At 43.9% G+C, this 18516-nt stretch overlaps 1 protein-coding gene across 2 annotated transcripts in view; it reads right to left on the bottom strand.

The window, feature by feature from the left end:
- The window catches only part of ARFGEF3 (ARFGEF family member 3), a 173568-nt gene extending 158007 nt beyond the window's left edge, over positions 1 to 15561 (bottom strand). The window contains exons 1-2 of one of the 2 annotated variants that reach the window (XM_082249728.1): positions 15150 to 15561; positions 2778 to 2829 (exon numbers count right to left, since the gene is read on the bottom strand). In XM_082249728.1, coding sequence (XP_082105854.1) covers positions 2778 to 2829; positions 15150 to 15234 — 137 coding nt within the window. In that variant the 5' untranslated portion in view covers positions 15235 to 15561. The remainder of the gene's footprint in view (positions 1 to 2777; positions 2830 to 15149) is intronic. The other variant, XM_082249729.1, reaches the window with a different exon arrangement.
- Positions 15562 to 18516: the final 2955 nt, after the last annotated feature.

Genomic DNA, 18516 nt, shown 5'->3' with positions numbered 1-18516 from the left:
CAATTTTATTCTTTCCACATATGGTAAAAAATACCAAAAACACAAAAAGACAAGGCGATATAAACAATTCTCACTAGAAGACCCACCCACAGCAAAGGACAAACACCTGACACATCAATGAGATACGTTATTTGCTATATACTAAACATATAACGATTGAAGGGTCTTCCATGGGTAGGCAGTTTTGCTGTGTTTCGACGCGTTTAGAGGGAATTACTTGCTTCTTCAGGAGGTAAGGGAAGCAAGCTGTGTAGGTCCAAACAGAGGAGGGGGAGGGGTTTTAACGCGGTCAGGGGCAGTTCATATCTCTCCCTGGTGCAGGTGTGGGGGTCTACACAAAGCGGTAAGGCTCCAATTCTAGTATGATATAGACGAATAAAAACATGGTAGATCATAAGGCAAGGGCAGTAAGAGTTGGATATCACATCACCAAGCTCATTGAAAGGCATAAATGTTAGATAACCAGAATATCCTCTAATCAGGAGCTCATTAGGCCCTTGTCATCTGGGTATAGGGGGGTTTGCCTTCAATATCATACACAATCATCAGCCCCAACGGTAGCCAGAGTGTATCTAACAAGCCTCACAAAAGTTATAGCCTGCGCCCCACTGTCTGTTGGCAAATACCATATCTTATTGATGTGTCAGGTGTCTGTCTATTATTATGGGAGTGTCTTATATTGAGGAGTGTTTTTATCACCTTGTCATTCTGGTGTTTTTTTTACCATATGTGGAAAGAATAAAATGTATTGATTTTTTTTTTTTTTTTTGAAGAGTCTGTTGATAGCACCTCAAAAGTCCATCTTGCTTCTTCTTTCTTCAAATTTACGTGCTTTCCCCATGTAACAGAAAGCGGTAAAACAGGTCATTGGTGTGCAATTTGCTGTTCCTACATCACCTGCAACCAGGTCCCAAGTCCCAATCATCATTTTTGTATCCTCCCGTTCATCAGTTCCTCCTGTAATCTGTGGAGTTTTAGGCTAGGTCTACATATAGCTGTTACCCACATGCCGCGTTTGCACGGGCACAGAAGTCAATCCATTTGAAAAGGGTGCTGCACCAGTGGAAAACGCAGGAAAATGGTCCCTCTGCACCTTTACAAAATCATAGCTTCACTGAAACGGCATGGTGCTTTTGTGCCATGTGGTTTCATGGACCCGAAAGCTGCATTTTCAGATGCGTAAGGTGTCATTAAGAATTAGGAATTAATTAGGAAATAAAATAACTAAAATGGCAAAACTATTTTTTTATAGTTCTGGATAGAGTGGAGAGGGATTAGAACACCTAAAAAATTCTATTGTGTTTTGTGCCCCCGTTAGGGAGATTCACCCTCTCTATTTGTCCTGTTTACCATTATCAATGAAAGTAAAAGAAAAAACCTAAATTTTGGGTTGTCCCCAGTAAAGTAAGAGAGGGGAAATCTTCAAATAGGGACACTAGTTCTGGTGACCTGGGGGTCCCCAAGGAATTACCAGAGATTTCCTCTCACTTTCTGTTTGGCTATGGGACAGGAAGTGAAGGGAAATCTCTGCAATGGGAAAAAGATGGCAAAAATATACCTTGCAGGGGTTATAACACTCCCTTACTCTATCTAAAAAAAAGTTTTGCCTATAGCTGCTAAAGAGCCTCCAGGAGTGGGGAAAGTGTGCGATTTACACCCATGCTCGCACTCACATAAGTGTGAATCTATCCTTACATGTCCTTCTCATTTTGACCCCTGACAAATTTTTACTACCATTATCGTGGGGCAATCTTCCCTTTCAATACGTGATAAGCATCAGCATCCTATTGGAAACCCCCTCCGGTGTGTGATATCACTCTAATGTCACACTATTTCATACTGGGCCATATTACTTCTGGCTTCTTATGTATTTGACCCATGGAGTGGAGGTGGATGTCAAAACCACTCAAGATATAACGTCCTGCATTTTAACTTGCTGTGCAGAAAACTCACATCTACATTAAAGCATATGGTATGTAACAGCGTAGTAGAACATGTCATAGTCCCAATGTCTTGCATTCCACCTAACCACAGGTGTTCTGCACTTACCATCAAGCCCTTTCACACTGAGGAGCTTTTCAAGTGCCTGAAAAGCTCACAAAAACCTATTCCCAATAAAATCAGCGAATGCTTTCACACTGGGGAGGTGCGCTTGCTGGGCGGTGAAAATAAATCCAACAAGCAGCATCTTCAGAGCACTAAAAAAAGCCCCTCTCAATTGAAATGAATCGGAAGCGCCTCAAAATTAATTGAAAGCACCATGAGGTGCTTCAAAAGCGCCTCAAAATAGTCCTTGAAGCAGTTTTTGAGTGACGTGTCCCTAGAAAAATCTCAAAAACAGCGCAAAAGCACAAGTGTTTTATGGGCAGTTTTCAAGCGCCTCAGTGTAAAAGGGCTCTTATTCACTCTCTTTAAAAGAAAAAAAAAAAAAAAAAAGAAGAACAAAAAAAAATTTGAAATAAGTAAATATAATATACTTTCCTATCTATTTACTAATGCTAGAAGCAGAAGGATTAACAGTGTTTATTTAGAGAGTGAAGTTCCACTTTAAGGGCCGGTTCACATCACAAAAACGCAGTCTGGATGCATTTCTGCTTGCCCGTTTTTGATATATTCTGGTGCGTTTTTTCACCTATTTTTTTTTTTTTCCACCTCATTTTTTCTTCATTCTAAGTGACTCATTCCATCTCCCTTTGCATTCTGTTCATCTTATATGAGCTACCAAAGATATAATGTGATTAGGAGAAGATTTTGTCAGATTCAGGTTGTTTTCTTACCTCAGTTGGTAAGGCTGGATCTTTGTCACACCTTCTTGGGCTTCTAGGACTTCTGTGTAGGAGAGCAAATTATGCACATATAAATTTTACAAATTAATAGGTTATCAATGAAAACATACACATATTTAAGCAAACAAACTGTAGTGGTAGAAAAAAAGAAACAAAAAAAAAAAAAAAACTGCCACAGTAATCTAGTTGCATGCATGTCCTTGTCTCTTGTGTTGTGTAATGACATGTCAGCAAAAGGGACCACTGAACACATTGAGCGAATTAGAACATTGATACTCTCAGAAGTTATTATATAGGATTTATATAGTGCCAACAGTTTGCGCAGCACTTTACTTCTCTTTTATACTCGGAAAATCCAGCAAGAGTTACAGAGTATAAAAGAGAAGATAGGTGCCTAAGTGTAGCAATATGGTTACATTTAATGAAGGGTCAACATTTAGCAACTCACATGCTTGAGGATTAAAAGAGGCACATCTAAGTATGCTGGCATCCGGAGTAAAGCTGTCTACATAGACCATCCTCCTCACAGCCGCCTCTCACCGCTTTCAGTCGCAGTTGTGACTGGGAAGACAACCCTGCAGTAAAGCGATCTGAAAGCAAGGCTTGAAGTGCTCATAGAGCGCAGCGTGGAAGGGATGACGTTGATGGTGGTGAGGAGGATGGTCTATGTGTGTCCAAACTATGGTCCTTCAGCTGTTAAAGAGGTTGTAAACTCGTTTTTTTTCCCACCCTGCAAGAGAAAGACATAATGAGCTAGTATGCATGGCATACTAGCTCATGATGCAATACTTACCTTAGAACGAGCCCCCGCCGTGCCACTCACTCACCTCTATGACGGGCGACATGTCCAGTCGCCCGTCTTCCGGGATCGCGGCATCCGGCCATCTGATTGGCCAGAGCCGCGGTGACGTCACTCCCGCGCACGCGCGCGAGAGCCGACAGTCACGGCACGGGACTCTGAAGGAATGGCACGTTCCTTCAGAGCGCATGCGCCAGTGACGTCACTGGCTGCATATAAGGTAAATATCTCCTAAACCGTACATGTTTAGGAGATATTTACAGTACCTATAGGTAAGCCTTATCATAGGCTTACCTATAGGTACAAGTTGTAGAGGAGGGTTTACTTCCTCTTTAAGGAACTACAGTTCCCATGAGGTATTGTAAACCTCTGACATTCACAGACATAGCTAGGCATGATGGGAATTGTAGTTCCTGAACAGCTGGAGGGCCATAGTTTGGACACCCTTGTAACAGCTTTACCCCGGATGCCTGCATACTTAGATGTGCCTCTTTTAATCCTCAACCATGTGAGTTACTAAATGTGCCTTCATTAAGTGTAACCATATTGCTACACTTAGAGGCGCCTATCTTCTGTTTTATACTCTGTAACTCTTGCTGGATTTTCCTTCTAATCCCCTCGTGGAGGCTGCCATTTGTGGATGGACATTTTATGGTTACACAACCTATCACATTGCTATAATCTTTTTACATTGACTATAAACTGAAAGACTAACTGAATAAATAGTTGTGGAACGAATCAGCTGAGTTTCTATTATTTCTTATGGGGAAATTCGCTTTGATTCTGCATTGACAGGGAGCCCAAAACTCCTTCCTGGCCCAAAAGGCTGGCATCCTTTTTGAGGATCTTAAGGAACGTGGGAATGAAGGAATTCCTGAGCCAGTAGGCCTGATCAACCTGGTTCACAGTGCCAGAGGAGAAAGAGCATGCAGGTAGACACCCTTGATGTTCGCAGAAGCAAGAAAGTCCCCTTGGTGAAGAGAGATAATGGATATGTTGAATTCCATGCAGAATTTCTTGATCGAAAAAAAAGACACTCTGAACTTGATGATTCATGACGTGGTAAATACCCCCTTTTGTGTAAAGCAGGAGTGAATAAGATAGAGGAAAACCTCTAAAGCCATTCTGCCAAAGGAATTGTGGCAACGGTTTTGTGATCAAAGAGACAAAAAAGAGGGCATGATGAGAGATCTAACAATCTGTATGTCGACAATTTGGAGGGTGGGGGGACAAAAATACAGATGGTAACATTTGGATATCACCTCCTGCGCCCAGGAGACGTCGAAGCGTGTCCCTACTCTGGAAAAAGGGACACACTTTAGTGTCTTCAATATGCTGGTTTGCCAATATACTGGAAATCAGGACTTTGTAAAAAATTGCTGCCAAAGGTATTTAGTCAAAGAATCTATATTTTTCACTTGTGCAATTTCAGTTCCATGAAAAAAAGAGTCCTTTCCCTTTATTAAAGGTATATACATTATTTTGTGGAGCATCAATGGCACTCAGTGCCAACCTAGTTTTCACAGAAGATGTTCCCCTGTATAAACTGTGGAGGTCATATAGGGTCTCAAAATTCTCTTATTTTTAGTTTTTATTGTTGTCGTTTGTAGTTGTTTATGTTATCTGTGTCCCAATTGGGCATATTAAAGCTGAAATTTAGGTATGAATATGTTTAGGACTTGGACCAATGCAAGTATGTAAATATGCATATTCCATACCTGGCTGATTCCTGTGGAAGCTGAAAAGGCGGGGACCTCACAATTTCTACCTCGTGCAATCAGAGAATGCTTTGTACTCAGTGAGAAAATGCATAGGGTTCTAAGAATGGCTCCTGTGCCGAGCGCACAACCTCCTGTATTCATTAGGCAGCACAGCAGCCACTTGGAAAGGGACACGGTACTTAGTGGCGATCACTGTACTAGAGGTATCTACTAAGTGATTTCCAGCTTCCACAGGGATCCCGTAGGTATGGAACAAGCATGCTTGCAAGTGTTGAAAACAATTTGAGTTATTGACACCTGCACCCATCCCATGATTAAACCCTTGGCACAATACGCAAAATTAGTTTTAGGGTTTACTTAGGGCTCTGGGCCCATTAACACCAATACCATTGGACTGCGTTGCTCGACACAGGCCCAAAACAATGACAAGCTGGTATTCTTTCTTTCCAATAAATCTAGGTCACACCAACAATCTGTATTGATGTGCTCTGGGAGAAAATGGAACATACTGCATTTAAACACAGCCCAATACGCTGCAATGCACTATAATGTGTCAACACATTAAAAGAACCAAATTTGAGAGCATGTCAATTCAAGTGTGTTTAACGCATGTCAGCGAACATAGAGTTAATACAGCCTTTGGCTGGTCATAGATGGCTTGATGCTGAGACAATTCCAGTCCTGCAATCACCAACTGATTCAACAAAAGCCAGTTAAAAATTTCCTTAACCAGGTTAAAAATGATACACTGAACAGTGAATGCATCATATCAGATGCATTCACTGTTTGCCAGTGCCACTGTATTCAAGAAGCCATAGGTGCCCTGGCTGGATGAACACAAGCAATGTAGGATTGCCCAATGTCTGCAATGGATCTTCCTCCATCCACATTTTTAGCATAGATGTGGGAATCAACTGATTTTCTCTCTCTGTCAGCTTGTGGGCTGAAGGAGAGAACATTGTAACATATATGGCTACCTTATGTCTTTACAGTGTAAAGCCTAGCACACACAGGCCGAATATCGGGCCGCATCGACAGGTTCAATAGAAACCGGATGATATTTGGCCAGTGTGTACTGCAGCCGGTCAGACAGAAGCCAACCGGCTACCGATCAGCGTTCCCAGCCAATGCCTGAGCGCACTGACCGGAGTGTTCTGGTGGCAGGGGAGGACTGGGCCAGGGGGGCAATTGCCTCCTGGGCTGCTCTGATACCCCATTAAAAGGCTGCACCACTTTTGCCACAGACATACTTAAAGGATTCCAGGTGAAGAGAAGTTAAAAGTCCCCACCGCTGACCTACTGAGTGTGGGATGAAGACAAGGACAGAGCGCAGGCCTCCCCCCAGCACGGATGGTGTAAACTGTGTCTGAGCAGAGGTCGGTTCCATGCCCCATTGGAGACTCTCCTCCCCTAGCCCCTAATTACCCATGACCGAGCTCTCCCAGCTCCCCCAAACCGCCCCCTGATGGCCAGGTCGGGAACCTGGATTCGGCCGGTAAGTAGAGAGTACCTGGAGCGTAAAGTAAAGCAGTGCCATATCAAAAAAAATGGCCTGGTCAGAAATCTTCCGGAGGTCAAGTGGTTATTAAAGTGACTGGCCTCAGGTGATACCCAGAGATAAAAACAAATCCTCCTACATAAGTTCTCTTCTCTACATCCATTAAAAGTGCTGAATTTTTACAGCTTGTCTGAGAGTTCAGAAAAGAGAGGGCGAAGAGCTGAAGTTACACTCTGCAGAGCTCAGTGTGGAGAGTGCTGAGAACTGATTGGAAGGAAGGGACACACCCCCCTTCATACAGCTCACAGGAACAGACCTGAAACTGTCAATCAGCTGGAGGAATACTTGTAAGAAGTGATTCATGCTGATAGAGGAACAAAGCAGCAGACAGAAAGGACACTTATGCCTCTTTCCACTGAGCAGTATGGTTTGGTTCGGTACAGTTCAGTACGGTTCGGAACGTTACACCTTGATCAGGCTTGCGTTTCCACCGCCAAAGGTACCTCAGCTCAACAGTACCTCAACAGTATAGCTCCACCCTGTTGGTACGGTACTAATGTGCTTGGTACCCCAATGAAAGGGTCCCAAAAAAGTGGTACGGTTCGGAATTAGCGTACCATTCACAACTTTTGACAATGGAAACGGCAAAAATTGCGTACCGTACCGAACTGAACCATACCGCTCAGTGGAAACGAGGCATTAGGGGTAATTTACTAAAGGCAAATAGACTGTGCACTTTGCAAACTTCAGTTGCACTCTCCAAGAGCATTTGCTCCAGAGCTTAGTAAATGAGCAGAAACTCTGCTGACTTCCATCATCTAATGATGTGCAAGCAAAATTGCTTTTTTTTCTCATATTCCTTGCAATTGATCAGGAATTCTTTTCAAAGTGAAGCTCTACCTCATTTACAAAGCTCTGGGGCAACTGTCCTTGCAGAGGGCACAGTCGATTTGCCCTAGTGCTTTTAATTGAGACAAGCACACACTATAGAGGGGATTTTCTTTGTTCATATTTCGTGTTTACAACCACTTTAAGGAGAGAAGTTCATATCAGCCTCTTTCAATCCCTTGTACAGTAAAGTGGGGTACACACTATAAGAAAAATCAGGCAAACGACTCCCCGATTTACCTTGTTGTTTCACAGCAAATCACAACCAATGAAAGAATTATTCGTGCGAAAATTATTGTACAACAAAGGCTTTTTTTTGTTGTTTATGGTTTCTGATCATGCACGCCTTTCTTTTCTGATTCTTTTCGTATGAAAATCATACAAAAACGGTACACATTAAGCGAAAATCGTTTGTTCTGTTCCCATACGAAAAAACTTTTGCAGTTTGTTTCTTCAGGAATTTCTGTTCAGAAGGTCGGAATCGGCTGTAGAAAGTTGTGTACACACTATACGAAAATCGTACGAAAGTTCTTTGAAGGAAAATTCTAGCCCGATTTTCTTATAGTGTGTACAAGCCTTGGGGGTCCATTCACACCTGATCGTACCGATTTACTGGCGTTTTTTCTGGCTTTTTTTTTTTTTTAAAGTATTTTAGGAGTGTATTACAAGCGCTTTAGAAGTGTCTTACAAGTGTTTTACAGCTTCAGGCATTTTTGTTTAGCCATTAGAAAGTACTACAGGGAGAGGAAATTAGGGGTGTATGTAAAGCTGATATTTGGGCATTTTACAAGTGTTTTTCTGCTCAAGTCAGGCATTTCTATTGAAGTCTATGGGTCAAAAAATGCTTGTAATCGGCAAAAAAGCTCATGTACTTTTTTGAGCTTTAGGCATTTTGCTTCAGGCGACAGAACGCTGAAATGTGAAATGGGACCATTGAAATTAATGGGATTTTGCTTGTTGGGAGTTTTGGAGCTTCAGAGCTGAGCGCTTTACAAGCTGAAAATGGCTCAGGTGTGAACGGGGCCTAAGGCTCTCTTCACATTTAGGCGTTTTTGGGCGATTTTCTGCTCTAAGCCTCAGCTCTAAAAACGCCTAGCAAGACAAATCCCATTAATTTCAATGATCCCTGTTCACATTCTGAGCGTTCGGTTGCCTTAACCACTTTAGTTCCAGAAGGTTTTCCGCCCTTCATCACCAGGCCATTTTTTGCAATACGGCACTGCGTTACTTTAACTGACAATTGCACGGACATGCCATGCTGTACCTAAATAAAATTGATGTCCTTTTTCCCCCCAAAAAAAAAACACCTTTCTTTTGGTGGTATTTGATCATGTGTGCGGGGATTTTTTTTTTTTTCTTTTGGTGGTATTTGATCATGTCTGCGGGGTTTTTTTTTTTTTTTGCACTATAAACAAAAAAAAAAAACACAAGAAAGTTTTGAAAAAAAATAAAAATTGGGATTTTTGATTTTCTCTGATGTTCATTGATGGACACAGCTCCTGATCTTCTTAACCATTGGGTTATCCTGCCCCCTACAGGAGTAGGACACTAGGCAGAAAAAAAAAATCTGGCTACGCCCAAGGGCAGTCCCAGGGCGTATACTCCCTTTCTCTGCTATAAGTGCTCAGTTTTGTTACAGGGAGTGACAGAAGAATTACAACTCCACAGAGGGGTGGGTGCTGTGTCCGTTAATGAACACCAGAGAAATGGATGATTTTACGGTAAGTCAAAAATCCCATTTTCTTTTTCGTTCATTGACAGACACAGCTCCGGATCTTCTTAACCATTGGGACGTTCCAAAGCAGTGTTAAACATGAGGGGTGGGAACAGCAAACAGCGAAAAGGCCGACACTTGACCCATGATAGTATTTAAGGCCAGTTCTTGTTCAACCCATCCCCCAGTTGAAGAAAGGTCAAGATCCGAGCCACCGAAAAACAGCGAGGATGAACCCCAAGAGACTCACACCACGCAATGTACGTCTTCCACGAACAATGGTAGATGTTCCTAGAAGTATATTTCCTAGCGTTGGAATCACCAACTCAAACAAACCTCTATCTATCAGCACCTGGCGTTCCAACAGCCAAGCCGTCAAAGCCAGCGACTGTAAAGAGGATGAAAGATCCTTGGGACAGCAGATCCACCCTGAAAGGAGGCTTTCTAGGAACGTCGGGGACCAGCCACACCAGATCGGCGTACCAAGCCCGACGAGGCCAGTCTGGGGCCACTAAGATGACTGTAATCCCTTCTGCCTCGATCCTGCGTAGAAGTCTTGGCAGAAGCTTTAGAGGAGGGAAGGCGTAAACCAGACTATACTGACCCCACGGGGCCACCAGCACATCTGTGGTGTCCCCCAGAGAATCCCGTCACCGAGCGACAAACCTCTGCACCTTTCTGTTGAGTCGGAACGCCAACAGATCCCCCTCAAGATGCCTCACCAGAGACACAACTGATGAAACCCCTCCGGATGAAGGGACCACTCCCCTTGGTCCAACGCCTGCCGACTGAGGTAATCCGCCTGCCAATTTTCCACCCCGGGGAATGTGTATGGCAGAGAGGGCTGGAACAAACCCTTCTGCCCACCTTAGAATGCCAGCTATTTCTAGAGTCACCAGGACACTTCTTATGCCCCCCTGGTGATTGACATAAGCCACGGCATTGACTAATTGCATGCGCACTGGAAATCCCTAAAGACAATCCGTCTAATGTTCCTGGCACAGGACCCACTTGTCTTGTACCAGGGGAGTCCACGGGTCCGGTAACCAGCGAAGACGTACCCAAACCCCAGATACTGGTGAGGGTGCACCTTCATGCTGAAGGGGCCCAGTCCGCGGGTCTGGAGAAGCCCGCTCTCAAATTGCCAGACCAAGTTCGCTTGGATCCCCCGCAGGAGGCCCCAAAGGGCTTCGATTCCTTGTCAGTCGACCCTGAGGGACGAAAAAACTTTTTATGAGCCGAAAAGGAGGGCCCACGTCTATGACAAGGGTCCTTGCCCTTAGTAACCTGTGGAAGAAAGGTACTCTTCCCCCATGTGAGACCTTTAATGAGGTCATCCAGGGTAGCACCAAACAGGTGATCTCCTTGAAAGGGAGGATCAGTCAGGCCTTTTTAGAAGTCTGGTCAGCAGACCAGCATTTAAGCCAAAAGACACGCCGAAGGACCACTGCCGAAAGAGAGCCAAGCCAATAGTGGAGCCACATCCAAAGAGGCATCAGAGAAAAATTGCAGCCCCGGGACCAGCGTGTCCGCTAGCTCAGCAAAGGCAGGGGGGAGCTACTCCTCCAAGTAACTGCGCAAAAGCTTAGCCCATTCGGTCAGAGTCTGCAACACTAGGGCAATGGTGAATATCAGCCTCAGTGTCGAACCAGCCAGGGTGTACATATTGCGGGCCACAGCCTCCGCCTTCCTGTCAGCCGGGTCCTTAAAGGCCGGAGACTCTTCAACCGGAATCATGGCTGCCTTGTTTAATCTGGAAACCAGAGGGCGCCACCACCAGTGGAACAGTCCACTTCCTAAGAAGGGACTCCTCATAGGGGTATCACCTAGAAACTCACTTAGGGACCCCAAGGGGACGCTTTGGTCATCCCCACTATTTAGAGACATTTCTGTCAAAATAGGAGGGGAAAGGGAACACCTTTGCCACTCTGGATGGCTTGTGAGTGCCAAAGGGAACCTGCTCCTCCATCGCAGCTGCGTCCTCCAACTTGAAGTCTCAAGCACAGATACAATCGCCTTTTCGTGCGCGTTTGCAGAAGTGGAGGAATCTGCCTCACTATCTGAGGATTCAGGGTGCTTGGTCGCAGACCCAGCAGGGTTACCCGCGTCCGCCAAATCAGATTCAGGATTTGATGAGACAGATGAGGCAGGGGAAGGCGGGGGGCACTTTATGCCAGCCCATCGCCCAAAAACCACCTCCCCCCAGGACACAAAGGACTCCTGGACTGCCGTCAGCGCATCAATCGATGGATGGAACCCGGAGGGCCCCGCAGCCCCAGAGAGGGGATCAGGTTGGGAGATGTGCTCCAAAGACTCCATGATTTACCCCCGGTTGCCAGTAACAGAGCACCCAATCGACCCTCAGCAGAGAGGGAGAGGACCCCACCAGACTCACCACCCAGCAGAAACCAGGCACCGCAGCTACCAGGAGAATCTGCACTGCACATGCGGCGATCAAGAAATGAAAAGATCCAGGAGTCAGCACCAGGACATGAGGAGGGGCTCCCACCGCCGAAATTGCTGCCCAGGGGGCTCCACAGACCGTCGCTATTTTTAATGGCACACCACTGTAAAATGGCTGCCGGACTACACAAACATGGCCGCCGTGCATTGAGCACACAGGCTACAAGAAAATGGCAGCCCCTCGCGGCACCATGAAGCTCCCAGGGACCCAGGAGGGATCCTGAGTCCTCAGAAAATGGCACAGGCAGGAAGGGGGGCCCTGGCAGGAGTTCCCACCAGGTACAGTCCCCCCCCCCAACAGCCAATCGTCTTGTCGCTGGCGACGCACCCCCCACCCTCATTGCCAGCACAACACCCTGCCCCCCCCCCACCCAAGGCGGTGGACCAGGCCACCCCCACAGCCCAAGCGTCAGTGAAGGAGGGGGATGGTATGGCTCACAGGGTCCACCAGACAGACCGATAAGGGGGCACAATGGGAAGGAGGGGAACCTAGGGGTCCGAAAGTCCCATGGAGGGGCCCACATCCGCCCCAAATCCCTCCAGGGGAAGATGGTACTTACCATACCAGGAACCAGGCAGGCACCGCTGCAGACAGAACCTCCTCTCCATTGAAATAGGGGGGCTGTCAGCCAGGAGGAAAGCTGCAACTCGGGCCGAGATGCAACCTCGCAAGGTTTTTTTTACTCGCATGCCAGCCCCCGTCCGGTGGGGCTATGTCGCGGCCGACCTAGCGTGGAGCTGAGGCCTGCGCGTGCTCGCTGGCCAGACTGGGGTGACCAATGGATCTAGATTATCTAGCTCGTCGCCCAATCCGGCAGTTGATTGTAAATCTCACAGGAAAGAAAAAAAGAATCTATCGAAAAAGAAAAAAATGCATTCCCAGAACTAGGCCCTTACTCCTGACTAGGCAGAAAAAAACTGTGTACCTATAGCAGAGAGAGAGAGAGTATACCCCCTGTAGGGGGCAGTATAACCCAATTGTAAATAAGATCAGGAGCTGTGTCCGTCAAGGAACGAAAGAGAAACAATATTTTTTACTTTATGTATAAAACATACCTAATAAATAAATGTAAAAAAAATCAAATTTATTCATCAATTTAGGCCAATATGTATTCTGCTACATATTTTTGGTAAAATAAAATCCCAATAAGCGTATAGTTATTGGTTAGCGTCTACAATCTATTGAATAGATTTACGGAATGTTTACTAGTAATGTTGGCAAACGGCTTTTTTTAACGGGACTAAGACATTGCTTTGGACAAATCTGACACTAAGTGACGCTTTTTGGGGACCAGTGACACCAATACAGTGATCAGTGCTAAAAAAAAATGCACTGTCACTGTACTAATGACACTGGCAGGGAAGGGATTAACATCAGGGGCGATCAAAGGGTTAAGTGTGCTCCTAGGTAGTGCTTTCCATCTGTGTGGGGGATGCTTTGACTGTGGGAACACAGAGATCTGTGCTCCTGCTTAGCAGAAGCACAAAATCTCCATCTTCCTCCCTGACAGAACGGCAGTCTGCCTTGTTTACATTGGCAGTTCACCATTCTGCCACTCCTCCAAACGATTGGAGGGTCCCGGCAGACATCGTGTCCACTGGACCCGCTGATCGGCTCCTGCTGTGTCCAATCACAGCGCAAAAAGCTTGCTGGTAGTGAGTGTGCCCCAGAGCACGAGCCGACGTACAGGTACGTCGATTTGTGCAGGAGGGCCACAAGTATATCAGCGTGGGTTGGTCCTTAAAGAGGAACTCCAGGCACCTATAAAAAAAATATAAGAGTCAGCAGCAACAGAAACGTAGCTGCTGACTTTTAAAAAACCTGTCCTACGGTCCAGCGGTGAGCTCACCCAGCCATCTCCTTCTCTGTCCTCCCTTGGCGGTGCCAGCATCGTCACTATGGACACCCGGCTGTGACAACTTGCGGCTTCGCAGCCGGGCACCCAATGCGCATGCGCGAGTCGCGTGGCGCATACTGTATTGGTGGATGCAGTCTTCTGGGACCTGTCAGTGTCCCAGAAGACTGCAGCGGGAGGGAGGGTACCTGCCCCCTCTCCCGCTCCTCAAAAATGCCAGCTGTGCAAGAGGAGAAGGGAACGAGTCCTTAAAGCGGAACTTACCCTTTTGGGTGGAGTTCTGCTTTAAGTGGTTAAGCAAAATGCCCAGTACTCAAAAAAGTACATGCTTCTTTTTTGGCAGATTACAAGCGTTTTACTGCTTTTCATTGGCCACTTGTCAACTCAAAACGCCTGCACAAAAATAAAAAAACACCTTTAAAAATAGCAACCAGGGTCGTCTTTATTCTTGATTGGACCCTGGGCAAAAATTTTCTTGGGTCCTCTTGAATCCAACTATTTGGGGGCTCAAGGGGCAGCTGCTTTGGGCCCCACAACAATGATTAGACCCAGGACAGCTGCCCCTTTTGCCCTGTGTTAAAGACAGCCCTGATAGCAACACCTAGATGTGAACGAAGCCTAATGCCCCGTACACACGTGCAGATTATCTGAAGACTTTTGTCTTCAGATTTACATTTTCTATGTAGTGCAATGGCCTGCCGGATTGCATACAGATTGAAAGTGTTTAGGTTTGACCTCATATTATATGGTTTTGGTAAGTCTGCAGACAAAAGTCTTCAGATAATCTGCACGTGTGTACGGGGCATAACTCTCATACTATAAAGATGGAGGGACAGCAAGCAGGGGCCAATCAGGTGTTCCGAAACATAACAGAGAGTGACAGGCTGCTCTTTGTAAGTCATTTTCCAATCACAGAACGAGGGCAGGGAGGGGACCTGACTTTATTGCAATCCGCAATATAATTATTAATATAATAATTATAGAATTATTGTGGAGTGCTGCAGAAGAGGAAAATCAGGTCACCATCCTGGCTGTACTGTCAGGCAGAGCTATGTAAATCTGAGGACTGGATGGACATCTCTACAAATCCTTTGGGAAGTAAAGGATCTCCTACAAGAGAAAGGCTTTCAGCTGTGTACAGCAGCCTGCCTGGAGTTTAGCTGTGAAAGTTTACTAAAAGATAATTATGAGGATGTCAGTGTGTATGGCAAACCTGATAATGTCATCTGCAGCCCAGGAATAAATAGACCAGCACACCTGTAAACAAGCCACATCTGTCACCAGGCAGAGAAAGGAAGCATGCATTAGATTTCAGCAATCCAACTTGTATAGAGAGAATGCAGCCATGATCAGTGATGGATGGATGGATGGATGGAGCTGAGCTCCAGGATGTGCCTAGCACAGGTGCAGCACTCTATTCTTACCAATGGCCATGGCACAGTGCTCCTTGATCGCCTTGTATTTGTTGCCAGTCGCTTCCTTGTGCAGCTTTCTCAGGATGTCTTCCATGATTCCAGGAGTGGAAGGTGACGATGCTGGAAGCAGAGTGAGCCGAGGCCAGGATTTAATGTTGTCCCAGCCCCCTCTCCTCCAGGGGCTCAGTGCGCAGCATCCCACTGCTGATGAATCATCTCATGTCTCCAGCATAGGGGATGTCATAGAGATCTCTGCCTACCTCCTTCTATGTGAGTGGCAGAGGAGGGATCAGGGAGGAGGAGAGCTTCCCCACTGCTAATTATTCTATTACACGATCCTCATTTCCGAGCTTAGCCCAACACAAATGGAGAAGAATGGAGGGTGGGAAAATCCGGCCAGGGATTTCCTGTGGGTGGATTGAGCATGCATTGGCTGGGTGACAGGTGTGGGAGTGAGCATGCGCAGTACACCTCTCAGACCTGTCACCTGCTCAGCCTGTCACAGCTTATCGTGTGGGTACAAGTCAGCAGACACATGCATCTCTCCATAGGAGTAAAGACTTAGTCCACCTGGAAACATATTAAAACAAAAAAATGCACCTGTTGAAAATAGAAAAAAAATGTGCATTTACTATTTTTTGTATTGGAACCTGCTATGCATGGTGACTGCAACCAGTAAATTATTATTATTATATAGGATTTATATAGTGCCGACATTTTATTATTATTATAATATAGGATTTATATAGCACCGACCGTTTATTATTAATGTGTAGGATTTATATAGCACCGACCGTTTATTATTAATGTGTAGGATTTATATAGCACCGACAGTTTATTATTATTATTATATAGGATTTATATAGCACCAACAGTTTATTATTATTATATAGGATTTATATAGCACCGACCGTTTATTATTAATGTGTAGGATTTATATAGCACCGACCGTTTATTATTAATGTGTAGGATTTATATAGCACCGACAGTTTATTATCATTATTATTATTATTATTATATAGGATTTATATAGCACCAATAGTTTATTATTATTATTATTATTATTATATAGGATTTATATAGCACAAACTGTTTATTATTATCTATGTATAGGATTTATATAGCACTGACAGTTTATTATTATTATTTAGGATTTATATAGCACTGACAGTTTATTATTATTATTATATAGGATTTATATAGCACCGACAGTTTTTTTTATTATTTTTATTATATAGGATTTATATAGCACCGACAGTTTATTATTATTATTATTATTATGATATAGGATTTATATAGCACCCATAGTTTATTATTATTATATAAGATTTATATAGCACCAACAGTTTATTATTATTATTATTATTATTATTATATAGGATTTATATAGCACTAACAGTTTATTATTATTATTATATAGGATTTATATAGCATTGACAGTTTATTATTATTATATAGGATTTATATAGCATTGACAGTTTATTATTATTATATAGGATTTATATAGCATTGACAGTTTATTATTATTATTATTATTATATAGGATTTATATAGCACTGACAGTTTATTATTATTATTATTATTATATAGGATTTATATAGCATTGACAGTTTATTATTATTATATAGGATTTATATAGCATTGACAGTTTATCATTATTATTATATAGGATTTATATAGCTCCGACAGTTCACGCAGCGCTTTACAACTTGAGGGTAAACAGTACAAATACAATACAGTAGGAATCAGAGCTTACAATCTAAGAGGGAGGATCAAAACAAGAGGTAATAACTGTGGGGGATGATAAATATGAAACCACTCCCATTAGACCCAGTCAGAACACAATAGCTCAGTGGGGCAGATCGTCGCACTAACAGCGCATCGTTAGTACGGTGAGCCCGCTGGGTTGAACTAAAATAAAACATAACGTGTGTACCAGGTTATAGGCTATATTCACATGGGGAATTAGAGCCCAGCAGTCGATTCCTGCAGCAGGAATCAGATTTTTGTCTGAACAGCTGCACCTGTGAAGCATGTACAAAGCAATGACAGGCTGAAAGGAGCTACAGCTTCCTGCCACAATTCATGAGAGGGGACATGATAGCAATTTATAAATACCTCAATGGTGATCTGAGCATAGAAAAAAAGCTAATCAGTCGCAAGGATTGCATGAGGACTCAAGGGCACACAATGCGATTAGAGGAGAAGTGTTTTAACCACAGGCAACGTGGGGGGTTCTTTACTGTTAGGGCTACAGGATTGTGGAATTCTCTACCACAAGTGGTAGTTTCTGCTGGAAGTATGGCTACTTTAAAAAGACTCTTAGACGCACATCTGAAAGGATCAGAACATTAAGGGGTATGAGAGATGATTACGGCCATACACACCTACACAGGTTGAACTGGATGGACTATTGTCTTTATTCAACCTCACCTACTATGTAACTATGTATAACCAGTGGTTAGGGACAGATATTCGGCCATGGATGCAATATTTCTGTAGCCTAATGTAGCCTTAAGCTGGCTACACACTATACAATTTTTATACAATTTTCTTGTACAACTTTCCTTTATGTTTACCAAAACCAGATAATATGAGGTCAAACCTAAACACTTTCAATTTGTATGCAATTGGGTAGGCCCTTGCATTATATAGTGTAGTTGAAGGTAAAGCTAAAGGAAACTGAACAACAAAAATTGTATACAGTAATGTGTATCCAGTGTTTGTTTGGGGGAACACTATTGCATGTAAGCAAGAAACACACAACATTGTTGTTTTTTTTATTTATTTTTTATTGATGAGTGTGATTGGATATGCACAAGGTAAAAAGCATTTAAAGGGTAACTCCACTTTTGTAGAGAAAAAAAATAGCAAATACAGAAAAAAACAATATAGCGTATACAATTGCGACACAAATCATACTGTAATTGAATGTTTTAAAAATTACCTTTCCTTTTCAATCTGCAGCTGTTGTCATTTTCTGGAAAAGTCATGCAATATGGCTACCTGGAGGTGTTCTGTACACAGAATGTGTACTGACCACACCCCAGAAACATTATTTCCTGCTTGTGTGATTGGCTCACTAATTTTCCCAGAAGTCTGCACTAAGATACAAGTCAGATTTCTGGCATCCGCTGCAACAAAAATGTCATTTTTGGTGAGATACTCCTAATAGGAACACGTCTAAAGGGATGCAGGCCAGCAGCTTTCCTCATTAGTGTTCTGCAGCTGCCACAGCTGATAGATAATTATCTAACCACTCCCCTTAGATCCACTCAGCACAGAGGCACAGAGGAACAAACAGTGATTTCTTCCCAATAACAAAAGGTAGGAATCTGCAACAAAGGTTGTTATAATCCTTGTAATGTACAGAGAT

This window comes from Pelophylax lessonae (assembly GCF_965119305.1).
Source record: "Pelophylax lessonae genome assembly, chromosome: 3".
Taxonomy (NCBI): domain Eukaryota; kingdom Metazoa; phylum Chordata; class Amphibia; order Anura; family Ranidae; genus Pelophylax; species Pelophylax lessonae.
This window is presented reverse-complemented; position numbering and strand designations above follow the sequence as displayed.